Below are 11870 nucleotides of genomic sequence, written 5' to 3'. Positions count from 1 at the left end.
AGGACTTTCCCGTCATGTATGAGGACTCGGATGGGATGGCTGTAATGGCCTTGAACGTTCACTGGGTATCTGATCGACGCTTAGGTGTTTTACTGGGATGGCGTGACTTTCGGTGGGGTTTACTGGCTCTGTGGTCCATATCGAAATGATTTTACGAGAATGGTGTGCGAAATGGCTCCTGTAGCTTAATGATAACTGAATTGATGAGCCTAAGGCAATTTACGTTTCAGATGTTTCGAAACCGGAGAGCAGACGCTCACGCAATAGTAATCCGCGGAAACACACTCTTACAGGTCATTTTATTATGTTGCGCACAAAGTGACTTGAGAAACACTTGACTAGTTACAGAGCGCCGGCGAGATCACTCGATTTCTTCAATCCGTGGTCTTGCACCTTGCCTATCAGCCATCGGATCGATGCTTAGACCAGCTATCCTATCACCCAACTCCAATCTAGGTTGGATCTCATCTGCATCTCTGCCCTGCGTCCCAATGCCCCATAGTAGCGACTTCTCCAGCCACGCTTCCAAGCTCTCAATCAGCACGCGGATGTGACCACGAACAATGGTGTCTGTTTCTTTGCTTTCCACGAAGGCCAAAACGCGAAGCATATGAGGGATATTGCCTATTGTCGCGGGACCACGGGTTTCTTCATCCTGTTTCTCCCAACGGTTTCGGGTACTTTCGTCGGAGAGCGAGAAGCCGAATCCCAGCCCTTGACTTCCGCGAGATTCCCTCGCGGTATCAACTGCTTTGAGGATATCGAGGAGAAGGACGACGCTTGCGCGGCGGAGGATTGCTGATTCAGGACCAGGCTCTAGGGTGAGAGTGTCGAGCGCTAGATTAACTGCGGATGAGGCGATCGATGGGCCCAGACCTGTGATATTAGTTTGAACCGCAGAAGCCAGGACGGAGAGCGCAGACGCCCGAACCCGGAGGTCATCTGGCTCTTCATCTGGGTGAGTACCTGCGGCCCAGGTGGACAGAATGTTTGCGAGATGGGCAGCTTGCTCTGGAGTCTCGGCATCGGAATCATCCTCTTCGGCTGCCTCGGCTTTCGAGCTGGTTGGCGTTGTGGTGATGGCCGGAGGTATGGCGGGCTCCTTATTTCGGCGCTCTTCGCGCTCTCTCGCTCGTCTTTCCTTCTCGAGCTCTTCCTTCCGACGCTTGTGTGTCTGCGCTTTGCGTGCTCGCCGCCCTGCAACCGCAATCATACCGTCGCCGAGAATCTTTGCTGTTTCGCCTGCCAAGGCCTCTCCGAGATCCTGAACTGTTCGTAGTAAGGACTCTCCGATTTTGAGTCTCTGGTCGAGACCGACGGTTTCGGTTCTGTCGATGTAGCGGTCCACCAGTGTTTTCACGACAGTGCGTGGGTGCCTCGATGCTAGTGTCCCGATCAACTTGATAGCATTTAGATATATGAACTCGTCGTCGGCGGCTGATCCAGATTGATCGGTAATAACCGACAACAGCAGAGTTAATGTGGAGGGTATGTCTAGAACTGGTGAGGATTTCTTGATGAGATCAGAGAGGAGCGAGAATCCCTCAGCTTGCACGGGTGGGAGGTCGGAATTGAGATTGGCCAATGCTCGGCGATGTGTTTCAAAGTCGGAGATCTGAGCAGGCGATTTTGCCGGGCCACCTTCTTCAGGTGAGGTGATATGGATCTCCAACAGCATCGACGAGGTCGTCCCTGGCTTGGCTAGAGACGACGGTAGATGCGGTATAAGCTCATCGAGCACTGACTTCAGCTCTTGAAGAACGGGCAACATCTCCTGTGTCACAGAAAACTCGGGGGAGGCCAGCACGGTGGAAAGTAAACTGAACACAGCCGGCAGTGACTCGGCTGCGTCAGTGCCGGTCACATTTACCCCTCGCCCGTGCTTTTCGTTCGAAACAATGTTTGCTAAGGATGAAAGTGACACCCCTTGGGAGTCTTGAGGGTTGATCTTCTGAGATGCCTTGACCCTGTTCAATTCGCCTTCGATGACTTGCTTTATAAGCTCAAGCACTCGAAGGGGCCGCCGTGAAAGGCTGTCCTTGAAGTTCTCCAGGAGTACTTCTGCCAGCTTTGCGCTTACTAATTTCTGAACGATATCGGTTGAATTTTCGGTATCCGAAGGCAACTGCAGCCGGTCCAAGGAGCGCTCTTGTGCTGGTTGGACAAGCCAACTGCGGCTCACATATAGAAAGATATCGCCAGTCCGTTCTTCGCTACTCGGGTCAGCTCCCAGTAAAGCGACAAAGAGCTTGGCCCGGGATTGTAGTGTATCAACTAGCCGCACAATATTCGATCTTTCTGATTCCGTGCTTTTACGCTTTTCTAACACCAAGAGGTTGTTGGAATCAAGACCGTAAGTCCACGTCGTACCACCGTCCCATAGCAGATTATCGACCAGCTTCTTCAAAGGCTGGATTCCGACCGATATGCCAAAATATGTCTGTAAGATTGCCATGACTTTTTCATGGAGCTTTGGTCTTTGTTGCTCCAGGGAAAAACAAGCCAATCCCCAGAGTGGTAGAAGAATGGGATACACGAGCCTCTTGACAAGTCCGGGATTTGGATGTTGAAGTGTCAAGCTACTTAGTCTTTCAATTGCCAACAGCAAGGTCGGTTCACAAATGACTGTCGGGCTCTGTATGTCCTTTCCAGACACATTCATCCATTGCTGCGTCGAAGCATCATGCTCCCCCGCAAGTACCTTGAAGATTGGTTCCACGAAGATTGAGTGACCTATTGTTCCGGGGGCCCCATAAGCTCGCTTACCAAGTATGCCGTTGCCGATAACATATGCCGCGGTCTTCTTGAAGTCGGGATCCTCGCCGTCCAGCAAGGCTAAAAGCTGCGGAGCAATCCTTGTAAAGTAGGAGTTCGGATCCATTCCTTCGGGTACTGAAGAAAGCAACCGCGATATCTGCATGATGCCTTGTACGGTGAAATGGGCGCCATTTGACAGCTGGGTCTGAGACTCGTGGCCTAACGAAGGAGCAAACTGGGATGCTAGAAAGACGATTGTCTGCAACACTCCGTCCTCACGCAGAGGAACCCGCGAAAGTTGACTAGACACTAGACTTTTGAACCAGGGAGCAGGATTTGACTGAAGAAAGCTTGACAGTGTTGATAATAGAACGGAGCTGGGTGTTCTGTCTTCGTTAGTGGGCGAAGTACTAGCGAAGGCTTAGACATACTCATCAATCAGTCTAGGAAGTATCTCGCCATATTTTCCCTTCGTATTTAAATGTGGGATGCTCGGATTATAGGCCAAGTCTGCCGCAGCACTGATTAAATCGCTCAGAATACGACCGCGAATAACGGGCTGTATGCTAGGTCTCCCATCGAAAAGTATATCTGATAGGATATCCATGATGCGCTCAAGTAGGAACTCATGATGAGGCTTATCATGCGCAATTTTGTCTTGTTGCTGAGCAATCACACCAGCAGGCAACACAGAAATGACTCTCTGCTGGAGGGGTATTCCTACTCCTGAAGAGAGAGAGGGGTAGACACCCTCAAGAGATATCAAATCGAGTATCGCATGCAGCGCTCTTCTTCGCTTTGCATCCTCGAGTGCAGCGTCTTCCGATACATGATCGGGCTGAGGTGAACCGTGGGCTTGATCTACTGGCGTTACGAAGGCAACATGGATGCGAAAGAGTATGCCCAACGCTCTTTCAACAACGACTGTCCTTTTGGAGCCATCATCTTCGGTCCCAGCAGGTAAATGCTGGCTCAGGATCTCCAGAAGGGATTTCCCACGATATTTCTGAATTTCCTCTTGCGGTTAGTCAGCATCAAAATTTTAGAACTCAAAGCTGAGTGGTTTGCGTGCCTCGCTGAAGGACTGGATTCAAGAATTCGTAGGCAGCACCAAAAGCTTCTTTGATACTCATTACATCTCCCATTATGTTGTCATCCTGCTTGGCGAGTAACTGCTTGGCTAGCTTCTGTCATGAGATCATGTCGCCGATACAGTTGAGGCTGTTACTAATTAGATTACCACGTGACTTTTGTTTTGCGCTAATCAGATATAGTTTAGCGCGCCAAGGCCCTGATCTATATCGCCGAGGGAAGAAAGCGAAGAGGAAACGCACCCTGTAAAAATAGGTCAGATCATCCGTTTGAGCTGGCACCAGGGTTGAACTTTCGAGAGGACGAGCTATGCTTCGCAGGTGTTATTGTTTTCCTCTTAGCAATCTAGACGGACGCCAACGGTCAGGACTCAGGACACAGCCGTAGTGTGGATCTGTGTGAGCTTTGTACCCTTGCCATAGTAGAGTGTGTCTATCCTCCCTGGGCTTCGAGACCCGTTACAAAACCTACTCAGAGCTAGATATTATATCAAAAATAAACTGATTGCAATATGGTACGTTACGGACAACTCACATTGTAGAGAATGAGTCAGAATTGGGATGTAGGAGTTCGCTCTCTTTGAGTTCAGAGTTCTCTGTTGGCCATAAGATGCACTCCATCCATGTTCGAGTCATTGACAGGATTAAATCACAATTTATACAGGCACATTATGGAACCCGCTCTATTGCGGACAGACAGCATATCACCTCTTCACCAGGTCCACGACTCATGTATACACGTGCTAGCCGGCTCAAAAGTCCCATATCACTCCGCTACATATCATTCCACCCGTCACCGTCTTTCTGAAACCGTTTCCAACCTTTCAGTCTGCTTATGCGTCAGGGTAGCAGTGGATGAATCTGTTGGTCAGGAAGCTTCCAGTGCTTGCGCAGTTGGGTCCCTTCTTGTATTCATAGACACAGCGTCCAACCTTGACATTTCCATTGTTCTTGTCAATGATATCAGCGTACCATACGCCATCCGCTGCTTCATCATCAGAGGGGCAGTCACCGCCGTTGCGGTCTATTCAGCGAATCAGTCTCACTTCTTATCAAAGCCACTCCACTCAACCCTCATGGATGGAACTTACCGAGTTCGTGACCGTCCGGGAGTCCAGGGATGGGCATATGGCAGAAATTGGGCCCGTTGAATTTCTGACCCGGGCAGCCGCCGGAGCCATCAGCGGGATTGGTGCGGAGGCCATCACAGTTGGATTGATCGCCGACCATGACCTGGTAGTAGCAGACGCCCATCTGACCAGGATTTTGCCAGGTGCCGGCGAGGCCTTCACCTGAATAAGAGCCAAAGTAGATGTCCTCGAAGCTGGCGACAAGGGTAGGGGCCATCATGAGGGAGAGGCCGAGGATGGATTTCGGGGTAAACATCTTGTTGCAGTTGTTGTGCGAGTTGATCGAGGTCACTGAGATGAGATGGAAAGGCAGATGGAGATGGTGTTGCTTGTCTGGAAGAGATTGAACTCCAGGTGGATGGTGGCCCTTTTATGTTGATTCCTGGCTCATGCTATATACCGCATCGCATGTCGTGAACACTTTTTCCTGGCAGACTGGCCTCTATTCCAAGACAAATATGTCACTTGGCCCTCGCCGTGATAGTCTCTCATCCAATAGATCTGCCATTATTCCAGCATCCCATTCGTGAAGCCATCACAAACCCAGTCGCCAAGAGACATTAATTATGGAGCCCTCGCCAACCCCAACTTGTCAATTGCACAGTGGAGCAGACACCTCGTAGGTAGTCATTGTATGTAGACACAAGCATTTTCCTATAGAGGGAACCAAGACGAAGATCCCTTATATTGTAGGAAGGCCCTGATCCGAACCGCCGCACTCCACATCCTTCGGGTGGATCAGAGATGTCTTGCAGCGGGTGGCTGTCGTTAGAGATTTAGGGCGCCGCTAATGAGATGATAGGCAGGTAAGACGAGAGGGGAATGTTTCCAGCCCTAGTAAATGGGCAGCTAACATGGTGGTAGTTAGCTAACTGTTAGATAGTACATAATAGATATCTTGAATGTAGTCATTCAAGGTCCAGATTGACTTTTGTGGATCAACAAATTGGGATTATTGGAGGAAATGTCACCAGAAGGAAAATCCCACCAATTTGGCGTCTGTTTTCGAGCCAGTTTCCTTCTCGAAATCGCTCAATGACATAGGACGAAGCGTTTGAGACTATAGTTCTCGTTCTATCGACGAGTTTTGATATTGGGTGAATCGACAGCAACCAAAATCTTCCCTGTCATCTGTATATTTAGTATCGCAGCCACCGCGTCATCGCCTGTGCATTTAACTAATTATGGTCTTCTTTTGGTCAACTCTCGGCTCGAAAGCTACCTGGTTTTTAATTAATCAAAATTGCCGATCTGTTGAACAGCGTCACTCGGCCCGTGATATGCCTTCAGCACCCAGTTGGATCGAATTGATACATCTCATTAATGACCATCATAACGAAGAAAATATTCAGCGCAAAAGGTTAGATGTCCCTAAGAGAAATTCTCACAAATTCATCCTGAAACTCCCCCTTCTCCCCGCTGAATGAGGGACGCCGCGCATCAGCAGGCAAATTGACATCCGCGCCATACTCGATCAGGTCGCGGACAAGAGTGGCGTCGTCTTTCCACTCCCCAGTTTCATTTCGCTCCGAACACGCAGCGTAGTGTAACGCCGAGTGGCCGCCAGGCTTAGATCTGATCGTCGGGTCAGCCCCGTTCTCGAGTAGGAAGCAGGCCATCGCACTCTGACCAGCCAGCGCAGCGTAGAGCAATGGCGTCCAGCCGTGGGCCCCAGACATATTGATAGTAAAGTAGTGATTGTTCAGAATCCACTGCACGGTATCTATACGGCCGGCTTCTGCTGCGTGGTGGATAACCCGTCCCGTCTTGCTCCGGGCATGAATATCTGCGCCAGCTTGTACCAGCGCCTGCACCACAGGCAGGGAACTATGGTACGCTGCGTCGTATAGCACAGTCTCCCCGTAGATATTGCGGAGGTGGACATTCGCCGACGCAGCAAGTAAGGCCCTGGTGGCAGGAAGATTATCTGCGTGAACAGCGTACCATAGCGGGGGACGGTCTAAACTGGGCCCATCAGGGGAGACTCCATCATCCAAAAGCCGGGTTACTTCTGCAATGTCGCGTCGCTGGATTGCTTCGACAAGCGCGCGTTCTTCTTTCAGTTCTCCGCATGGGTGCGACATTGTAGACTAGGTGGTCTGGGGCAGCCTGGGGCATGATTTATGGATCCAATCTGGGGAAGCGGGGAAAGTGGGGCGAGGGTTTGAGCTACAGCCTACAGATAGACTTTATCAGAGTATGTTGTATGTTGTATGGGAAATAGTATCTATCGACTTACTACCCTGTTTATTAAAGAATAGTGGTTCAAAATGAAAGAGAGAAAAAGCTCTTCAGAGAGATTAGAGTAAGTTTGCAGAAGCAGAGATACGGCTGCGACAGCATGATTCACCTTGATTATCATGATCGACTATCCACTATCGATGTACAGAGGATAAAGGAAGAAAGGTAATATAGACAAGTCCGGGTATTAAGTAGAAAGAATGACGAGACGTTTATTCCCGTCGTCAGACCAGAACCCATTCGGCAACAAACGAAAACGCCATACGAACCCGACCAACATTCGCCTTATATTCGTCCACAGTGAGCCCCCTGCAGTCTTTCCGGTCGCCAAACTCAGTCAGGGCCACTATCTGGAGCTTCTGCCCAGGTGCACCCACTGTCCTAGGATCCTCAAGATCGATGTACCAGAACTCAGGCCCACTGCCCCGAACATAGGTAAAAGGAATAAGTTCGTCTTTCCGTCCATCAAGACCGTGGGTCCACAGGAGAAACAAGCTAGGCTTGACCTTTCCGTGACGCTCCAGCGTGAAATGCTCACAGACGAGACCGAACTGAAAGCGAAGCGGTCCCGGCTGGTAAACCGAGACCTGCTTGGCAGCCGGTAAGAAGCTGCGTTCGTTGATGAAATGGCTTTTTAGGTCGAAAGTCCTTGGCTGCTCAACGCCAAATGGGGCCTCCGGGTCCATGGTGATATACACCTCCCAACTCATCCCTGGTCGACCATCATCTCGAAAGTGGTGTTCATTAGCTCCAGGATAGTGCTTTACGCTGAATTCTTCATTCGTCATGGTGAACAAGGTTGGGTTGAAGAGTTTCTTATATGGTTGTCCTGGTCCTTGAACTACTCCAGCGCCCCAGCACACATCGATCAACTTCCATTGCCCATTGTCGATCCGGACTGCATTCCATGCATGGCCTGCGCTGTAGGGAGGAATACTCTGCCCGGGTCCCAGAGGCTGATAGCCGTAGCCCTTGCCGTGGCCACCGATCACGATTGCTTCCAATCCAGCATGGGTTGCGAGGGCTGCAAAGAGCCCGGCGTAGCCCTCGCACACGGCCAGGCCAGAAGCAAGAGTACTAGCTGGTGTTGATGGCTTCACACAGTTATTGAAAAATGCATCGGCATCATAGCAAATATTATGATGACACCATGTGAACAAAGCTCTCGCTTTGTCTGTAGGTGAAGGGAATGGTGCTGTAAGCTCGCGGGCCAGCCAGGCAAGATCATGTGTTGGAAGAGTCTCTCGCGGAAACCTGGCGGCGTGCGAGTCGGGGGCGGAAAAGTCTCGGCATTTCAAGCACATCGCCGTGGGCTCTGTAGTCGTAGTGTTTGGCTGAACACGCGGTTTGGTTGCTAGTAATTTGGAAAGGTCCGGCTTCTCTGGTCTTGACGCAATAGGGACCGGAGGCAGTGCACCATTGACTGTGGAGGGTGCAGTCTTGTTCAATCCTCCAAAACCTGACTGTTGCAACTTGCCAAGAACTGAGCCCGAAGGGGGAGGCGGAGGCAGCTTTCTCGCCGGCCTCGTTTCGCATTCTGAGCTTGGCGACTGGCCCTGACTGTCTCGGGACGGGAGCCGCGGGGGCGGCCGAGGTGCTGCGTCACCATTCTTCAGATTGATGTTGCTTGATGCTCGCCGGATGGGCAAGGCAGGTCGAGCAGAGGGACGCGACGGCGGTTCTCTTATCGATGGCAATGGAGGCGGTAGACTACCTCGGCTCTGTGTCGTTGTCGGTTTCGGCCGTGAAGGCGCTTCGGGATTTTTCACTTCCTCTCTTCTCGGAGGAAGGACAGGCAACTCTGCCTCATCATATCGAGGTGCGCGCACCGTACGAACGTTCCCAGATTCACTCGAGGAAGATGATCGCCCTGGTACAGGTCTCCCCACACTTGTCGACACGGTTGATCGGGACGTATCGGACGCAGCTGATTCAATAGAATTCACCGAAGGTCTGCGAGGTGGCAGCGCAGGCGCAAGTTGCTGATTGGAAGCTTTCCGTGTTGGCAGCGGCGGGGGCGCCTTGGGTTTCTGGGTGATCGACGGTCGCGGGACCAGTGTAGGGGGTGCTGCTGGCTCATTGCCGATCACCGAGCGCTCAATGACAGAACCGTGACCGTTGACCGGAGGGTTGTTGATTGTTTGGGCTCGAAACGAAGGTGGCCGTGATTCTTGAGCTTGTTTGAGCGCCTTGATCCTCTCCTGAATCGTCAGGACCGGAGTTTCTTCCGCCATGCCATCAGTTTTTATAAGATGCGATTAAAATGCATGTATCCAAGAGCGAGAATAAGACAACGAATGCTAATAAGCTAACGCGCCCTCAAGAACGCATCCAAAGACGACATCCAAAAGACGCCTAGGGAAACGGGAAGAAAAAGAATGAATAATGTGTTGAAGAAGCGGAAGTAAGGCCACTAATTTATAGGCCACCCATAGTTGCGGCCCCGCGCGCTTGAAACAAGGCTGTGCCTGTTTTCTAAGACTCGCAAGGCTGACTACCTAGACCTTGAGGTACAGGCAGTTGTTTCCTCGAGGCGACCAAGTATTATTTTCTTTGACTCCATCGACGGAAGAACCAGCGCAATCGGTTCCTGGCGCCTATGGGCGAATCACATGTGTTTCTCCCCCACCTCAAGGTGCTGGCCCCACAAGGCTTGAGGACTGGTGCCTGAGGTATCTATCAAAAAGGACGGATTTGACGCGACCGAGCCTTGACAGGATTCATGTAATTAACCTATTTAAACACAGAAGAACCATCGACTAGAAAGATTACCGAGAAGAAAGAGAAAAGCCGGCTCCGATGATTGTACCCCAGAACAGACCTGCGTTTCAGGAACAGTCAAGGAAGACACAAGCGCCATATTCAAGCACAAGAAGAGAAAAGAAGTTTAGACACGAGATGTAGGCAAGGATTGAAACCCATGAGACAATACGCAACCCAATGCTGTGGACAAGAGAGAGGAAACAAGAAAGAACAAAGGAGAAAGGGCAGAATGTGCAGAGAAAGTAGGAAAACCGACTGGCAGATTCGGTTTGACACTTCCAGACTCAACGGATCCCTCTGGGTCACCCATTCTACAACCCAAGAATGACGAGCAAAGGTATTTCAGGACATCGTCAACGTCACTTCATCCCAATATACATGACAATCGTACCACTTCTGTGTTGCCGTCGTTATGTTTCAAACATTCTTATAGAGTAATAGAGGCTCGCCAACGTTTTCGATCTCGGGAATGGTGCATCTCAAGTCAAAGGCTTTGGCAAGGACAATCTTAAAGATCTACACTGTCGGTTAGTGCGGTTCGAGCTCATGTCCACGCGATCATACCTTTTGCACGTTGATGCTGTGACTGGTACTGCTGAAGATTAAGCTCGCTTTCATCGCCTTGGCGAATCTCTTGGCCTGAGAAGTCATCAGCACATCCCGGTCAGATCATTCTTGGCCAGCCGTGCCTACCTGAATGGAAATTTCTTCTTGGTCTTCTCGAGGAAAGTTGACGAAGTGGTCATACTTGGTGCCAACCAGGAAAGGAATAGCTGTCTTGTTGAATCCACGGCCCTGACGGTACCATTCCTTGATTGAATTCAAGGTGCTCTTGCGAGTGAGATCGAACATGAACAGAATAGCGACGGCGTCATTGCACACAAGCGGAAGCATATTGACGAATTCGCGTTGACCGCCCAGATCCCAGATCGAGAAAGTGATCTCCGTATTTCTGATGGAGATTGTCTTTTCCATGAAATTTACCCCTGTCGATAACGTCAGAATATGTCCAGCACGAGTCCAGAAGAGTAACATACCCAAGGTCTGGATATAATCTTCGTCCCAGCTGCCCTCCACGTACTTGACCATCAAACTTGTCTTGCCAATTTGAGCATCCCCGACCATTCCAACCTTGATCACCACACTATTCTTCGACGGCTGGGATGGTTGTTTCTGACCGACATCTTGAGAGGTTTGCGAGATTCCTTGTCGCTGTTCAGGGCCGCTAGACAATCCGGAACCCGGCCTCGATGATGACGGCGGTCGTGGTTGTTGGGTTAATGTCGGAGACGCGGTGAATTGAGATTGATCATTCTCTTGGTTTCGAGGTTCATGTGCGGATGGGGAATCGAAACCGCCAGTGTGTGAGGTGTAATGAGCGCGGGAGTCGCTGTTGTATCCATTGTGAAACTCCGGAGGCCCCATTCCCTCCTCCGTAGCCGCCAATCCGGGGCCAGACAACTCAAGGTTCTGCTGGTGACCGGTTTCTGCGACATCCGGGACATCAGGTACAGGCTGCGGTACATCCATGTCGCAAATTGTAAGCTGGTTAGGGATGACTCGACGACCTGAAATGATACGTCTTCCGTTAATTCTCCGATCGCCTGTCAGAGCGGGGAGCACGAGGGAAGCTGAAACTGACCTAGTTGCGGAAATGCCGGTAGAAGGCAGGCTTTCTCAAAGCCGCATGAGATGCGGTTCGGCAATTAAAGATCGAATACTTTGGCGACTTGAATTTCAGGTTTGATAAGAATGACTTGAACGAAGGAGGAGGAAGATCACTCGGTGGAGCTTCTGTTTGTTTTTGTTATGCCTTTGCTGGAACAAATGACGTGGGCGGTAGCTGAACCAGCAGACCGGTAAGCAAGGGAATAAACGACTGAGAAAT

The 11870-nt window shown here is 50.6% G+C and overlaps 5 protein-coding genes across 5 annotated transcripts; all 5 read right to left on the bottom strand.

Annotated features, from left to right (window-relative positions):
• Positions 1 to 361: 361 nt before the first annotated feature.
• Positions 362 to 3902, bottom strand: Aspvir_009754 (RTP1/Tango6 family protein; the record flags this gene model as incomplete). Its single annotated transcript, XM_043272892.1, has 3 exons — positions 362 to 3143; positions 3189 to 3774; positions 3869 to 3902. The coding sequence occupies 3 exons, from the start codon at positions 3900 to 3902 to the stop codon at positions 362 to 364; spliced, it is 3402 nt and encodes a 1133-aa protein (XP_043128827.1).
• Positions 3903 to 4681: 779 nt separating this feature from the next.
• Positions 4682 to 5234, bottom strand: Aspvir_009753 (uncharacterized protein; the record flags this gene model as incomplete). Its single annotated transcript, XM_043272891.1, has 2 exons — positions 4682 to 4872; positions 4940 to 5234. The coding sequence occupies 2 exons, from the start codon at positions 5232 to 5234 to the stop codon at positions 4682 to 4684; spliced, it is 486 nt and encodes a 161-aa protein (XP_043128826.1).
• Positions 5235 to 6339: 1105 nt separating this feature from the next.
• Positions 6340 to 7062, bottom strand: Aspvir_009752 (uncharacterized protein; the record flags this gene model as incomplete). Its single annotated transcript, XM_043272890.1, has 1 exon — positions 6340 to 7062. The coding sequence occupies one exon, from the start codon at positions 7060 to 7062 to the stop codon at positions 6340 to 6342; it is 723 nt and encodes a 240-aa protein (XP_043128825.1).
• A 381-nt stretch (positions 7063 to 7443) lies between these two features.
• Aspvir_009751 (uncharacterized protein) lies at positions 7444 to 9453 on the bottom strand (the record flags this gene model as incomplete). Its single annotated transcript, XM_043272889.1, has 1 exon — positions 7444 to 9453. The coding sequence occupies one exon, from the start codon at positions 9451 to 9453 to the stop codon at positions 7444 to 7446; it is 2010 nt and encodes a 669-aa protein (XP_043128824.1).
• Positions 9454 to 10399: 946 nt separating this feature from the next.
• Positions 10400 to 11512, bottom strand: Aspvir_009750 (Spg1/Tem1 GTP-binding protein; the record flags this gene model as incomplete). Its single annotated transcript, XM_043272888.1, has 4 exons — positions 10400 to 10498; positions 10547 to 10621; positions 10676 to 10968; positions 11020 to 11512. The coding sequence occupies 4 exons, from the start codon at positions 11510 to 11512 to the stop codon at positions 10400 to 10402; spliced, it is 960 nt and encodes a 319-aa protein (XP_043128823.1).
• Positions 11513 to 11870: the final 358 nt, after the last annotated feature.

The sequence above is a fragment of the Aspergillus viridinutans genome (assembly GCF_018404265.1).
Source record: "Aspergillus viridinutans IFM 47045 DNA, scaffold_9, whole genome shotgun sequence".
Taxonomy (NCBI): Eukaryota; Fungi; Ascomycota; class Eurotiomycetes; order Eurotiales; family Aspergillaceae; genus Aspergillus; species Aspergillus viridinutans.
Note: the sequence above shows the minus strand (reverse complement) of the source record. Positions and strands in the feature narration are given on the sequence as shown.